General features: G+C 34.3%; 2 protein-coding genes across 2 annotated transcripts in view; one reads left to right on the forward strand and one right to left on the reverse strand.

The window, feature by feature from the left end:
- Nucleotides 10776–11949, reverse strand: LOC18773432. Its single transcript, XM_007205030.2, has 3 exons — nt 11674–11949; nt 11173–11257; nt 10776–11081 (listed from the first exon to the last, which is right to left on the reverse strand). The coding sequence occupies exons 1-3, from the start codon at nt 11885–11887 to the stop codon at nt 11009–11011; spliced, it is 372 nt and encodes a 123-aa protein (XP_007205092.2). The 5' UTR covers nt 11888–11949; the 3' UTR covers nt 10776–11008.
- The window catches only part of LOC109949922, a 15868-nt gene continuing 14440 nt past the window's right edge, over nt 16054–17481 (forward strand). Inside the window, exon 1 of the mRNA XM_020566872.1 lies at nt 16054–16483. Coding sequence (XP_020422461.1) covers nt 16069–16483 — 415 coding nt within the window. The 5' untranslated portion in view covers nt 16054–16068. The remainder of the gene's footprint in view (nt 16484–17481) is intronic.

The following is a 17481-nucleotide window of genomic DNA, read 5'->3' on the forward strand; positions in this document are numbered from 1 at the left end:
CCCGAATCAACATACTATACTATAGGTCCATCTTCTCCCCATTCTCGTTGACCCGCAATCTACAATATGGTCGAGTTATATTTGCTCTACCAAGTCTTGAAACTTTGTATATATGGAACCGTAACTTAAGGACATAGGATTGTGTGGATCATCCACACATCAAAGATAAATATCCAGAAAACAAAACATGAATCCAAGTTTTCTGTGCAAATTAGTTCTCAATAACAAGTATCCAAAATGTTTTAATGGAATTTGGATTCGTGTGTGAATCCCAACTCCTTAAATGAAAAAGCCCCACCAATTTCAATGGGTATGCTGCCATTGAGCTCAGAACCTTCAACTCTCTAATAGTCACATGAATAGGACCAACAAAGAGGTTGCGGCGCTAGGAGGAATGAGGAATTGGGACAGCATATTATATTATAATTATATATTTATTTATCAGACCAGGTTCGGAGACGGGGATACCAATATCATCCCCGGCCCATACCCAACAGGGAATTTTAAAATTTGGAGATCCACATACCCGATTCCCGTTTTGTCCTGAAATCTCCCTCATTAGAGTCGAGGACCTGGCGGGAATTTCTGCCATTCCTAAGTAAGTTATACCTCACTGACGAAGAAGCTATTATAAATAAATTATTTTTTAAAAATAGTTTTTTTTTATGGAAGGAGGAAGTAGCACCTCAGATGTTTGAAAGAGTTTTAAATTGATGTTAAAAAAGAAGAAGGGAGATTCACTATAATACCCAATATAGGAGCCCGAATTATAAAAAAATCCTATATAAAATGGACTTTAGAAACACACTCAAAGCTCATTTACAACATAACAAAAAGGCTTTTAACTTCTTTTAAATTACAAAACTGTCATTGATTGATTAAAACAAACTCAACCCAAAAACCTCATAAAAAAGCCCAAAACACTCAATGGGACATCAAAGTAATTTAATAATCAAAATTAAATTCAACAGGACCAGCTGTCATTTTTGGGGTTTTTTTTAGTATGTTTATAGAAATTAAATGATGTATGGTTTATTTATAGTTTGAGCGCTAAGAATGAGTATATGACTAAATATCTTTATAAAAAAAAGGATCAATTTGTGTTGACTCTTATTTCTTTCCAAAAGCAACCCTTTCTTCTCTTCATGCCCCACAGTTTTGAAGATCTTGGAGGACAACGGGACTAACCCCTTCTCAGGCCACTTGGAAGCACATCAAAAGCCTGATCCAATCCAACTAATACCTCATTGGTAGATTATATGTAAATTGAGTTGAATATTTTGGAGTACAAAAGGTTTTCGTTTTGGTTTCTTTCATTTTTCAAAATAACTATATTAGAAAGCTTAGAGTGAGGAAAATTACAGCCAATCTAGGCCATCTTCCGGCCAGACCAAGGTAAGTAAACGGGATAAATTTTTAGTAACGGCTACTTTCAAAATTAAGAGGTAGGGTATTAGAATGGGCATTTTGAAAGATACTCCATCCTTTCTTTGATCATGTTTATCAATGATATTATTTTGTTTATCAATGAGGCAAATTCTAATGGGAAAACACCTATTAGAAGGAAGAGCTGGAAAAGATATAATTTCTGCTTGATTTTGGCATTATTTTCTTTTTCTACTTTTTATAGAAGAAACGGAAACGTTATTGTGAAGCAAATTACAAGAATAAAAATGTTCCTATCCTAAGGGGAAGTATCTTACTGTCAGGAATAACTAGCATGCATCTTGAAAGGAAAGATAATTTATTTTGAAATAATAATAAAAACCCCATAAAAGAAAGAAAGTATGCGTTTCCTTTTCTAGTTTTGCAGCTGACGTGATTGAAGACTATAGGGTTAATTATCAAAAGTCAACTCAGCTTTATATATTTGTAGCAACGTAATTAAGGTCAATTAATTCCCTAAAAATACCATATATATTTTGAACGTAATTATATATTTATGACTATATATTTTGACTCTCTATATAAATCGCACATCGTCCTAACTTTTTAGCAGAATAAGTGAAGTGAATTCTAGAAAAAACGATGGCTAAGTTTACAATCCCTTGTTTCGTCCTCATTTTGGTGCTCTTGTCAACCACCAATGGTTTGTTTCAATAATCTTCAATCATACATATTTTGTTTTTTTCCAGTTAGTTAGGCTTTTCAACTAAGTATTTACAATCTCCTATATATATGGTCAAACATATGTCCATGCATGCAAGCTATTAGGGTTTTTTTTAATTTCTTTTTCCTTTTTGGTTGATCTTATCAATGTATGAGTCGATAAAAAATTCATATTATTGGATCAATTTTAATTACTATTAATTTAAGAATTTAGAGTTTATTCAAGTGCATAAACTCATGTCTACACTTGTTTTTTCCGTAAATATTTTGTAATATAATTTTATGTATTGCACAAGTCCATGTTACTATATTGATTACCATTTTTCGCTTAAGAGGCTTTTTGTTTTTTAATTTTTGGTTCATGTCGCCCTAAGATTATAATCTTTTTGAAGAATTAATTATTTGTTTTTTTATTTTTTATTTTTATAATTTTAGTTTGGAAGATAGCAACTGTTGAAGGTTCCAAGTGTTGTACTGATCATCCTGAACTTGGAAAGTGTGTCCCTGGTGCGGATGACAACCCAAATAGTGGAAAATGCTGGAAATTTTGCACTTCAGGTTGTGAGAAAGGAGGCATCTGCAAACTATTTGGCGACCATCATCATTGCCATTGCTTATGTTGATTTTCTTTCAACGCTATTCCATAATATTATTAATTAGTTAACATTTTTATCTAAGATTCTTAAGTTGGCTGGGTAGGGGGGCTCCTCCCCTACTAGCCTGGATCGTCATCTCCAATTTCAAGCATATGTACCCTTCTTTAGTTGAATAAAATTATCTTGGCTTTTTGTCATTTTTGTGTGCTCAGGCTTCCCATTGCAATGTACCATCTTGGGTTCTTCACATAGATGTCCTTTCAACTTTTATATCCTAGACATAAACTTACGTAATTAAAACATCTAACTAAAACCCAAATTTGTAAGATAGATATGCCCTATTAGTATTAACTAAATTATAATATATGCGATCTACCTTCATGTTTTATATTTAATTTATTTTAAAGCATGTCATTAACTCCCTGATTTTTAGCACATTAATTACTCCAATTTTTTGTTTGATGTTCCCTCTAATCCCTAAAATTTTGACAAAATAAAAACCCTCGAATTTCAACCAAAAAAATCCCTATAAATTCGACCAAAAAATATCCTTAAATCATTAACGTAGTTACATTTTTTCTTTTTCTTTTTTTACCCAAGGTACATTATTTCTATATATATATAAAATAAGTGCGTTACTTTGAAAAGATTATATACACTTGTTATAAATTAAAGACATGTACATAATATTTTGCATAGTATGGATACTATTTTTATTAACTCAGAATAATAGATAAATTATAATTCATAAAAGATAATAGGTAGATTATTATTGATAAAAGTTCACAAGTACAATAAAAATTTAATAAGTATATTATCATTCGTTTAAAAAGAATGTTGCCATGAGGCCACTCATTAGGAATGCTAGGGTTTTTTAATTTATTTTTTAATTGACATGACGACATTCATTAATTGACATGGCATGACACATCAGTTGCCACATAAGGTGGTCAGTTAAGGTGGTCAATGTTGTGTGTCTAAATAGCATTACTCTTCGCGAAAACATAGGAATTTTCTTAATAGATAAAAGTAGAGTCTACTTAGCCAAACGACACAAAGCCAAGAAGGGGTATCAAAATCTCAACGGAAACTGCCCTAACAAAAAAAAAGGGAACAATTTGCTTAACAAATCTCTAGATTTATGCCCATTTAAAAACCTCTATTTGAAATTAAAATACTATTAAAACGACAGATAATAATGGCAATTTCTTAAAGATTACTAAGAGTGCTGTTATTTCCACATCCTATCCTATTTCCCTAGGGTGCATTTTTGCTCACCACCTTAACCCTAGGTGTACCCTCACCACCCCTCCCAAAAGTTGACACATGTCCATGGGTTTAACTATGGTTAATTCTTTATTTTTTATTTATTTGATAACATTATTATGAGAGAGAAACAATACTTCAATAAGATTTTTCCTGATTTACCCTTATTAACCTAGCAAACTTTCCACTTTTTAAAATTAATTAACAACTACCCAAATAAATAATTGGCAATTGGCAATTGGCGTGCAAACTTTCCACTTTTCTATAATCTGCTCCACAATATGTCTATTAAGTACATCCCTCTATTGATTCCAACTACCTCCAGCATGCTACAAAGAATCAAGTGCGCCTCGCAGTAATTCTTTAACATGTCCATGTTGCAATTGAAGTGTAGAAAAAGATACTAGGAACGACATGAATTGTTCTTTTTCATCCGTCCAATGCCAAGACATAATGCATGACATAACTACCTCTATGATTTTCCTTTGGAGTATTTATTTTAAGAAAACCTTTCGGATTTATATAAAATTATCATAATTTGCCGTTGAAACTATGTTTTATGGTGTTATTCAAATTTGTTATGGCCAAATTATAATATTGTACTAAATAATGCAGAGCAATCACCAAAATATAAAAAATAATCAAGCAATACAGAGTAAAAAAAAAAAAGCAACATAGATGTGATCTATCTTTCACTTGAACAAATGGAGTAAGCCTGCAATTGAAGAGCAGTGAAATTTTTGGGTGTGGATAAAAGGAGTTAACTAAAGCCAATTGAGATTCAATGAATTTGGGTGTATTCTTTGTGAATTGATATTCATATTAATACCAAATGTAACAGCCTCAACTGCTAATACCAAATGTAACGCCAATTGCCAACAGCTAATACCTGGAATCAGTAGAAGGGATGCATTTAATAGACATATTGTGGAGAAGATTATAGAAAAGTGGAAAGTTTGCATGCCAATTGCCAATTGCCAATTATTTATTTGGGTAGTTGTTAATTAATTTAGAAAAGTGGAAAGTTTGCTAGGTTAATAAAGGTAAATCAGGAAAAATCTTATTGAAGTATTGTTTCTCTCTCATAATAATGTTATCAAATAAATAAAAAATAAAGAATTAACCATAGTTAAACCCATGGACATGTGTCAACTTTTGGAATGGGTGGTGAGAGTACACCTAGGGTTAAGGTGGTGAGCAAAAATGCACCCATTTCCCTACCCACCTTATCTTCCTACCCACCATGTAAATTTGAAAAAACACAATCCTATCTTTTCACCCACCATTATTCCTAAAATACCCTTTAATTATTAATTTATACAAATTCTCTATTTTTTTTTAGTGGAAACGATGTATTTATTTCAATAAAACTGAAACAAATTACAGCATATCCTCCTCAACCAACAAGTTCTTGATGAATGCAGGAGGGTCCTTATCCCATGAGAACATGTCAATTGATGAAATAGAAAAATATGAAAGACTATGTGCCACTGTATTGGCATCTCTAGAAACAAAACAAACTGAAGAATTATTTAGTTGCTGAAACAAAAAAAAAACGACAGTCTTCGATCGATACATCTATTGATGAGCTAGTTGTCTTTAATATTAGATCATTATTAAAATACACTTTAACCCCATATCTATCATCCTCGCCCATCTCCAACACCAACACCAAACTCCTCCTTACCCTTCAAAAAGCCAACATGTTATTACTAGAAAAGCTATTAGAGCATCTCCAGGAGAGTATCCAAATTTTAGCCAAATTCTAGCTAAAATAGCTAGAAAGCTATTATAGCAAACCACTTAAAAGGTGTTTCCTCCAGCAATTTTCTCTATTTTAGCTAATCTGAAATATTTTATTATTATTTTCTCCTTCTCTTTCTCCATCTTTCTCTTACAAGTCTAATATATTTAAATATATAAAAATGTAGAAACCCAACCCTACCAACCTCCCAAATGTCTCTCTCTCTCTCTCTCTCTCTCTCCCTTTTTCTCTCTCCTCGTAGCCAAATTCTCTCTTCTCCTTGCTAGATGTAGATAGCCAAAAGTTCGTTCTCTAAAATAGAGAGCCAATCTCCAACAGACTCTATATCCTCTCATCCCTAGCTACTTTGGCTAAAAAGAAGGAAAATCCTCCTCCAGGCTCCAGCAGACTCCCTACTTAGCTCTTTATTTCGGAGAACCAACTTTTGACTAGCAAATGGAGAAATGATGAGCGCAGGGGCAAGACCAAGCAAATGGAAAACTTTTTTAAATTAATCTAAAAATATTGAAATATATATATATATGTTGTCGGGGACGGGAGGGTGTTGCCTAGCAAATTGAGAGGTGGGAAGGAGAATGATGAGCGAAGGGGCAAGACCAAGTGGGAAAGAAACAAATGAAACCAAAATCTAATACAAGGAAAACCCCACAAGGCACTACCTACTGAAACATTCAAAAACATGAAGGTAAGGATTGTTCTTGAGATATATATATATATATATATATAGTCAGGTGGATCGGAGTTAGGGTGGTGGGTTGTTGGGAGAAAGAGAGAAGAGAGAAGGGTGGTGAATGTTGGCTGGGATTGGAGATGGATGGTGGCTGGTAGGTGGGATTGAAGGTGGTGGTGGCGGTTGGGATTAGAGTTGGGGTCTTTCTTTTTTTCTTTTTTTTTTGTTAGTTTTGCTCTTATTGGTTTAACTTTGAATTGTATTCAAATAGTCATGTTTTTTAAAATTAATATTTAAATTTTTTAAAAAAATTAATGGACAATATTGGCTAACGATACTAAACATAAGGACCGAATTGCCCAAATTGAAAACACATTGACTAAATTGGCCAATGTGATCAAACACAGGGACCATTGTTGTATTTAATCCCAAAATGTAATTAGGGGTACGTTTGGAATTTGAAAAGTATAATAAATCATATTTTAAGCTTGATTAGGTAATTTAATGAGTTGGATCCTAAGGTTTACTTATAAAAATCATGTTTTATTTATAGAAATATAAGGTTATGGGTTGCAGGTAAGAAAAATTTTAGTTTGAAGGGGAAAATTCAAATTTATTTTTTTCGAAAAATACACGCGATAAAAAATAATAATAATAAAACAAGAAAAAGAGAGGAATCGAACATAGGAATCTCGGGTGCAAAGGTAAATGCTCTTAACCACTCGAACTACAAGCTCTTTACATGTACCTCCTTTAAAATACGTAGCAATTAACATGTTATTTCCTCCATTTTTTAGAAGACTTTCAAGGTTATGTAATAATTTATTTATTTTTATTTTTTTTGGTGAAAATTAGGATTATTGCTTTCTTGATAAATAAATATTGATTATATATGGTACGACTAGGTACACATAAGTGGAGGCTTGAAACAAAATTAACCAAATATGAGTAAGTATATACTTCCACTATGTTATAGTTAGAGCATCTCAGTGAGGAGATGTAAAATTAAGGGTGTAAAATTATTTTTACATTTTGTTTATATCTCCGAGAAGTGTAAATTGAGTTCTCTCTAATGGTGAGATGTGAATATGGGGATGTATACTTTGGCAAGGGACATGCCCCAAAATTATGCGATACAGAGGCTTACAATACAAAGGACGTGCCCTCAAGAGAACAAATCCCTTCCCCAACTAATGACAAACCTAACAAGTAAGCCTTGGTTACTTGTTTAGTTGTTTTATTGGGCCTCTGGCTCTGTTGTGTACCGAAGAAATGAGTCCAATAAGGGTTTAACAAGCAAAAGGCTGTTATAAAGACTCAATCCTTTCCGACCCAACCAAAAATAAAGAAAATAAATTCAAATTCTTAGACCATCTTCAATCATATCGGGGCTAAACTCAAATTTCCACCTTCTAAAATACAACTATTCATATATTTCATGGCCTTGCAAACTCATAATTTGAGTCTGCAACTTTATTAAATTGTTTAAGAATAATTAACTCCTACTCTTTTTTTTTGTTAATTTTTTTTTACATTATTTTTATTTCAACATTCGTGATTTAATTTTCTGAACATTTTAACCTTAAAAAATTAAAATTTTAAAACATAATAGAATTTGACTTCAAAAAAAAAAAAGTTTGCCTTATAAAAAAAATAATAATAATAATAAAAAACTCTGCTTTCAAATTGGGCCATTGGATTGCAATGGCTCTTTTGTCCATAAGCTGCCACTTGTCGCACAATAAGAATGCAAGGGGGACAGCTTTGTTGCCACCCCAAGCCCGCCTCTTTTTCCTCTTTACATATGTCGCAAAACAGGGATTTGGGCTTCACACAAATTACTTGTTCAGGCAAAACTTCTGGAATTCCGCTATAAATTCCATCAATCTTAAATTTTCACCCCTTAAAATACATGGGTTGGAGATGAATTTTGGGCTCAAAACTCAAAATTTGAGTTTCTACCCTTGGGTTGGAGATGGTCTTACATATGAAAATCTATTCTAAACAAGTTTTTATTTTTATTTTTTAATACAAGCAATTGGGAGACGGTGTTTACACAAATATTTATTAGGTGTCTAGGGTTTTTGAATTTCTACCTACATAAGTGGAAGTGGAAGAGCTCAACTAACTGAGTTTAGGGATAGCAACGAACCGGACAGGAGCCGGGTATGGCAATACCATTCCCTTTCCTCTTCCAATCCCCAACGTCGTCCCCTATAAAAATTATCGGGGAGTCCCCTTCCTCGCCCCTATCAATGAGCTATCCCCCAAACTTGCCTCGAATCCCCGAATCAACATACTATACTATAGGTCCATCTTCTCCCCATTCTTGTTGACCCGCAATCTACAATATGGTCGAGTTATATTTGCTCTGCCAAGTTCTGAAACTTTGTATATATGGAACCGTAACTTAAGGACATAGGATTGTGTGGATCATCCACACATCAAAGATAAATATCCAGAAAACAAAACATGAATCCAAGTTTTCTGTGCAAATTAGTTCTCAATAACAAGTATCCAAAATGTTTTAATGGAATTTGGATTCGTGTGTGAATCCCAACTCCTTAAATGAAAAAGCCCCACCAATTTCAATGGGTATGCTTCCATTGAGCTCAGGGCCTTCAACTCTCTAATAGTCACATGAATAGGACCAACAAAGAGGTTGCGGCGCTAGGAGGAATGAGGAATTGGGACAGCATATTATATTATAATTATATATTTATTTATCAGACCAGGTTCGGAGACGGGGATACCAATATCATCCCCGGCCCATATCCAACAGGGAATTTTAAAATTTGGAGATCCACATACCCGATTCCCGTTTTGTCCTGAAATCTCCCTCATTAGAGTCGAGGACCTGGCGGGAATTTCTGCCATTCCTAAGTAAGTTATACCTCACTGACGAAGAAGCTATTATAAATAAATTATTTTTTAAAAATAGTTTTTTTTTATGGAAGGAGGAAGTAGCACCTCAGATGTTTGAAAGAGTTTTAAATTGATGTTAAAAAAAAAAAGGGAGATTCACTATAATACCCAATATAGGAGCCCAAATTATAAAAAAATCCTATATAAAATGGACTTTAGAAACACACTCAAAGCTCATTTACAACATAACAAAAAGGCTTTTAACTTCTTTTAAATTACAAAACTGTCATTGATTTATTAAAACAAACTCAACTAGATGTGGGCACGGTTCGGTTTGGACCGGTTTTTGCCTCAAATTAGAACCGATCCGATACTATTCATCCGATTTGGTTCGGTTCGGTTTTAATAAAAAAAATTTCAAAAACTGTCCGGTTCAGTTTGAACCGGTTTCGGTTCCGGTTCGTTTTTGAACCGGATTATAAAAATTATTTTTTAAAATTATTTTTTAATACAATTCTCAACTGAAATATTATTTTTTTACTTGAAAATTAACAAATTATTCAATTTCATATAAAAAAATAAATATTAAAGTGAGAAAAGAGAGATATTTTGACATTGAACTTGGATAAATATTAGGTTTTTTTAGTGAAATTAAAAATATAGCATTAAATATAAATATATATTGAAATTATATATTTTTTTAGTTTCACCGGTTCGGTTCGGCCCGGTTCGGTTTTTGAAGACATGGAATCGGATCCGGAACCGTTCCAAACCGGTTCGGTTCGGTTTTTGACTTTTTGGTCAACTCGATTTTTTTCCGGTTTGGTTCGGTGCAGTTCGGCTCAGATTTCCGGTTCGCCGGTTTGAGTGCCCACTCCTAAACTCAACCCAAAAACCTCATAAAAAAGCCCAAAACACTCAATGGGACATCAAAGTAATTTAATAATCAAAATTAAATTCAACAGGACCAGCTGTCATTTTTGGGGGTTTTTTTTAGTATGTTTATGGAAATTAAATGATGTATGGTTTATTTATAGTTTTAACGCTAAGAATGAGTATATGACTATATATCTTTATAAAAAAAAGGATCAATTTGTGTTGACTCTTATTTCTTTCCAAAAGCAACCCTTTCTTCTTTTCATGCCCCACAGTTTTGAAGATCTTGGAGGACAACGGGACCAACCCCTTCTCCTCCTCAGCTTTTGATTCAAAATTCAAAATGTGGGGACTCAACCGTCGTCATCACCTGCATCATTCCAATTTCCAAATTCTAGCCCAAAGTTTGGTTTTGAATTTTTCCATATACCTTCTCCAGTTATGCACTAATGAAGGAATATCAATTGCTGGGTATTAACTTCTCCAGGTATGCACCAATGAAGGAATATCAATTGCTGGGTATTAAGTCCAGAAAGTTGAAAAATCTTGCAAAGACTTATAAGGTTTGTCGGTATAAAGTGCCGTGTAAGGGACGAAATATGCCACATGCATGTATAAATATACTGAATATAAAATTAAATTTATATTTCCTTTTGGCTGAATTGAAATTTTGACTCTGAAGAAGATAAATATTTTGGATAAGCGTGAGTGAGAGATTATGCCACATACAGCGCAGAATAGAAACAACTAGAAGTCTTGTACATAAATCAACCCTAAACCCTAAATAAATTAAAATGATCCAACAAGATCACCTTCAAACATTACAATAGGAGCGGAATTATTGAAGCAACATTATATATTCTAAAAGAAAAAGAGGACGGAGGGATCGCAGCAACACTCGTCAATAAGGCAGCAGCAACACAGAGCAGCAAGACTGTCAACAAATCCAAACTTTGAAAATTAATTTTTCTAACTGTAAAAATGACAGAGATGGCAGATGTATAGAGATGGATGAGGAAGTTTACCATCCCTCAAGGAATCCTGGTTCTCTCCTGGGTGGTGGAGCAGCATACTGTGGAGGTGCCATTACTGGAGGGCCTTGGTAATAACCTACAAGATTGGCCAACAAATAATTTAAAATTAAATTACAAAATAAACCAAAAAATATAAAACAAAAATATTTTTTTTATTTATTATAAAAATAAAAATAAAAAAGGTTAAGTAATAGGTACTTCTTCTCATCATCCAAAACGGGAAAAGTAATAATGAAAAGGGACTTGGTTTATTGGTGAGACAACTTTGAGTTCTCAACCAAGAATCCTATGAGCACACAGTAACATATATTATATACGGAAGCTTAATATCTTCAAACTAAAATAATTTATTAATCAGATAATTAATCCATGTTCTCAAACTAAAATACTTTACTGATGATGATCGGCTACAAATTAAGAACAAGAAAAACCCAGAGAAAAATACCACACATAGCTATAAGTTAATTAATTTTAATTAGAGATTAATAATACCTCCTTGACCTTGAGCAGCGTAGGGATAACCATACTTTGGTTCGTTCATCTCTGCTAATGAAACGCGGACAAGTTTTTGGACTGAAACGAAGGACGGATTTGAGGGGATGGAGAACTCTGAGAGGGTTATGAGGAAGAGCAGATGGGGAAGGTTCTGGTTTTTATACTGATATTTAGAAGGTTCTGGTTTCAAACCAATTAAATATGAACACATATATTCTTAAAATTGCATGCATCACTTTTGATGCACTTTACTTTCTTTTCCACCCACTTAACATTCCTGCCTTACCTCTCCTTTCTTTTCTTTACACCCACAGGATTTGATTCGGGCACCCTGCTTTTCTCTCTCCTTTGTTTGTTTTAGTTATTCTTTATAAATCACGGTTTGACACATATATAAAAATCATTCAATAAAAATACAAAAAGAAAAATTTATATATACATGTCATATTATCATTGACAGGAGTATAGAAATTGATATGGAAGTATTTTCCCTTAGCTATATACGGGAACTTTGTCTAATTTTTTTATCAGAATTGTATAAAATGAATAATTTTGATTTAAGTCATATCAAATAAGTCACCAGAATTGATGAAAAGTTCTTAGTATCTATATTTGAAAAAAAAAAATCATTGGTGTAAGCTCTCATGTCATGTTCGGTGAGTGTGTACAAAGAAACTAGTAACATTAATTTAACTGAGGTATAAAGCTTTTTTATTTTTTCTTGTCGAAGAAAATAAAACTAGAAACCAATTTTAAGAGGGATTGGGGATGTGAATAATTTAGAGCTCGTTTGATAACTATTTTAATTTTATTTTTTAGTTATTATTTTATGTGTTAGAGAGCCTAGAGAGAGGAAAATGAGAGAGAATGGAAGTGATGATGATGAGGGAGGATACGAGGAAGGACTAACAAAAGTGAAAACAAAAACTTAAAAGGGAAAACCATTTCAAATATATTTCAGTTTTTAATTTTGGTTCTCACTTTTATTACTCCTCTCTTCTCATCTTCCCTATCAATCTCATCTTCACTATCATTCTCACATTTCCCCTCTTTTTTCTTTATACTATAACACAAAAAATAAAAATAAAAAATAAAAGTGAAATGGTTATCAAATGAGCCCTTAGTTGTGATTCATTACATGTTCCGACACATTGGGGGGGCATGGGCTTAGTGGCTCCGTTACATAGGATCTAAAATTTAGAACCTCAGTTGCATACGTAAATGTTCGTAACTATTTAAACTACAAGTCCCTTATCATTACTGTTTATATTTAATTATATTTTAAAACTAATTTATACTTAGAAGTTATTATATATATACTTTTTAATTTAGAGTTACAACGATATTCTATTCTAAAGAGGGGGGAGTTTTGAATTCAAACCCAGGCCAGCTGGGTGATAAAGAGGAAGGCAAACCACTAGTCCACTCCAAGTCTTTTTTTTCTTCTTTGTTACAGTGCAACGGAAGTCAATTCCTCTCAAGCTTGGTATTTTCTTCGTTGTTAACATATGGTGTGGATAACAACAAGAACATGTCTCACGTGGACTCGTGACGTCCTGGCAGAAGACACCTAGATATTCAACCGTTGACGTGTCAATTCTCATCAATTATATATGGCCATCAAGAACACAGTGGAGTGCCCAAATCAAAAGATATCCATTTTTCTTGCAAATTCTTTTTAAAGAGAAAATATATTTGGAGGAAGAAAAATAATGAAAGTGATCCTGCTCCAATTAAGTGGGCCTGGAGGCGGCAATTGTGGAAATCAACCTTTGGTAAAATTCTCATTGGATAAGATTTTTGCTCCAACCTTTCATTTCACCATTCAATTCGCAAGGCATGCCTAGAAACCAATTTATCATCTATTAATTACCATTTTGAAACCTCAAGATGATAAATACATGATATTACTCTTAATCACTTCATAATAGATGAAGGTTTAGAGTATGAAAAAGCATATCTAAATATGATCAAGTCTCTGTTAACGAGAGTTGGTTCAGTTGGTAAGGTATGTGCATTATGTGTAACTCCATTAGTGTTCAAGTCCCGCTGCCAGCAATTCTTATTGGTGTGCGATCTGTAATTACTTAGATAAATTCATACTGGTGGCAGTTGGCAGTTGGCTACCATGTATAAATCCTTCTGACTCGAGATTGTTAGTCTGCCCTGACGCTAGTGGTAAGAGTAGTCAATCTCCCCCTAAACTTTGTTTTAACAATATATATATATATATATATATATATATATATATATCGTTACTCACTATCGCTTGTATGAAAAATAAAAAAGATTCATTTCTTTTGTACCTTTATAAAATCAAAACTGTAATACAATGCAAAACAACAACTAAATCTTTATAAAAAAAATGTTAGAAAATGAGAGAATAATGTACATGAAGCTATCAACTTTAACAATTCCTCCAGAAGTAGTCCAAATGTGAAAATACCCCAAGGCCTTTATACCACATATTCTGATATGCTATATTACAGGGCAGGCTTTATTTGATTCGATGAGGTGAAGAATGTGAAGGAAATATTTTAATCTGAATTTAAAGGAATATAAGATGTGAAATCACCCAATTGGAATGAATCGTTTATTCCCCTAGAAAAATCGTGCTTTTTTGTTAAGGTTATTTTGACATATGTCACACTCTCAGTAGTTTACTTGTTTATGGTTGTCAAAGTGCCTACGCGGTTTGCTATTCTGCTTTCGGCCACGCGTATTGAAATTTTAAAAGAGATTGCTTTTGACAGGAATAGGTTCTATTTCTCCATCCATATGATGTATTTATGTTATAGTACGTGTGTATTTATTAATAGGAATCTTTACCATAAATGGTGTTTGAGGTTTGCGAAATTATCATCTTTAATTTTTTATATTTTTTTCTTGATATTATTGGTCTTTTATGTTATACCTCACATATCAATTTGGTCCCTACAGTAAGATTCTATTAAAATTTCTATTAAATTGCTGACTTGACATGCAATGTGAATTAAACAATATATATTTAAAGGTTTTTTTTTTTGAAAAATATATTTAAATATTTTAGAAACTTAAAAATAGCTTAAAATATTAATAAAACTTTTAGCATTAAATAAAAATTATTAATTTTTAAAAATTCTCTCTCCTCTCTCTCAAGCTAACTCAGTACAGGGCTCCACCAAAAAAGCTAACCCAGAGACATCTCCAGCACCATTCACCATCACCCACCACCTTCGCTATCAATGAGACCCATTCCACAACACTCAACCACCACCTTTGTTGCTTCTCTCTCTCTTCCCCCAATCCCCCAGACCCACACATAAAGTTACCCACCTCGCCACAAACCCCCACACCCCACACCACCACCGCACTCTCCTCCTACCCCCATCAACATCGATGGCTCCCTCTACTCCTTTTCCTTACCAGAAAATTCAAAAACCAAAAAGAAAAATATGAAGCAGTCAATTTGTGTTAGAAAGTAAATGTATTTTAGATAGGAAAGAAATTTGTAATTGATTCATATATCCAATCCTTCCCTTAGATGGAATTCCTAGATTGTAGGATTCCTTATTGTACAAGGAAAACTCGTGTATATATTTCTATGTTATTAATGAAATATTCATTCAAGCCAAATATATTTTTCTACATGGTATCAAAGCAGGTTTCAAAAAACCGAGCATTTTTCCTTCTCTCGTCTCTCACACATGAGTGACGGCGGCTTCTTCCCAAAGGGCGGCAATGAAGCTGCTGACCCTCTTTTTATCAACCACTCAGACCACCCCGGGTTGGTTCTTGTTTCAAAGAAACTCAGTGGCGACAACTACAACACCTGGTCTCGCTCGATGAGGATCTCTCTTAGTGCTAAAAATAAAATTGGGTTCATAGATGGATCCATCAAGAAACCAAAGGCAGATAAGCACCCTCTCGATTCTGAAGGCATGGCAGCGATGCAACGACATGGTGGTGTCGTGGCTTTTGACTTCTCTGGAACCAGATGTTGCTGTCAGCGTCATTTACTTATCCACCGCTCACGAAATTTGGGATGACCTTCGCGAGCGATTTTCTCAAAACAACGTTCCTCGTCTCTTTCAAATCAACCGTTAGATTGCTTCTCTCACCCAATGACAGCTTTCTATTGCTGCATATTACACCAAATTAAAGGAGTTTTGGGACGAGTTGGCATCCTTCAGTGAGGCCACATCTTGCACATGTGGCGCACAGAACGAAACCAATATACTTATGCAGTTTCTCATGGGACTACCCAAATCCTATAGTGCCATCCGTGGCCAGATTTTGTTGATGAAACCTCTCTCGTCAGCTCGACAAGCATATTCCTTCATCTCACAAGAAGAGAAACAGCAGGAACTTGGCTCCACATCATCATGTACTCCAGATTCGCAAACTGCAGCCATGGCCGTTCGTCATGATTCTCGCTCCCGTCCAAGAGGAGATCGACCTCCACTCCACTGCACCTATTGCAACTATGATCACCATACCCGAGATATCTGTTACCAACTTCATGGGTACCCACCCAGTCACCTTCACTATGGCCAGAAGCCCATTCCACGCCGCAACCACAATAACAACGGCAGCAGCAGTTGGCACAACACCAACAGCACCGGCGGCAGCGACCACCGTTCCCATGCCTCCTCTGCTGCCCACCAAGTCACCGCCCATGCCCCAACTCTCCAAGATATTCAGTCCGCGATGCCCCACTTATCCGACAGCCAATATCAGCAAATCATGTCCATGATGGCCGAGACATCCAGTTCCTCTCCTTTCAACCCGCAAGCACATGCTGCTTCTGCCAGTTCTTTTTCTCAAGGTTTGTCACCCATCGTTTCCACTCATGGTCCATGGATCATTGACAGATCACATCATATGTTCTTCTCATTTATTGACGAACAGCCCTCCCACCACTCATTCACCTCCCGTTTCCTTGCCTAGTGGAGACAAGGCTCCGATCACTTTGACAAGAACAATTTCATTAAATTCCCATACACAATTGAAAGATCACTACTACAAAAAAGCAAAAAGACGACGGTAAATCACCGTCGTGTATTTGGTTTTTCAATGGTCGTGGAATCCACCGTCATCTTTTCCCTCATAAACCACGACGCTAAATAACCGTCGTTGTTAAACAATACAACGTCATCAAAAAATACAAAACGACGTCTTTGTACTGCAAAAAGATCTAAAAAAAGCAATCGATGATGATAATAGACGACCAATTCTCTAAAAAGACCGTCGTTAAAAAGGGAAAATATGACACATATTAAGAGAACAAGGCCGCAAGATAGACATACAACGACGACAATAAAAATACGCCGACGTTAAATATAATTTTCACGACAATAAAAAATATGACGTCTTTAAATACATTAGAAGACGACGTTATTGATACCTACTACGTCGCACATATAAACACAACCGTCGTACAATTAATTTTCCACTTCGATTTTTTGATAAAAGATGACGTGGAAATAGTTGTCAGTGTCATTATTTACGACGTATGTGTTTCTATAGTAGACGTTGAAAAACTAAACAACGTCAGTTACAAATATATGAGAGTCGTATTAAAAAATTTATACGTCCTATTTTCAGAAACAAACAACGACCATAAATATTAGACGTTGTTAAATACAACAACGTCGGAAAACAATAAAAACAGACGTGTTTAGTCTGCTAAAGTTCTACAACGTCTCTTATTTACAAAAAACCGTCGTGAAATAAATTTTCCACTTCGATTTTATCTAAAAAAGATGACGTGGAAATAGTTGTCAGTGTCATTATTTACGACGTATACATTTATATAGTCGACGT

The sequence above is a fragment of the Prunus persica genome, chromosome G6, assembly GCF_000346465.2.
Source record: "Prunus persica cultivar Lovell chromosome G6, Prunus_persica_NCBIv2, whole genome shotgun sequence".
NCBI lineage: Eukaryota > Viridiplantae > Streptophyta > Magnoliopsida > Rosales > Rosaceae > Prunus > Prunus persica.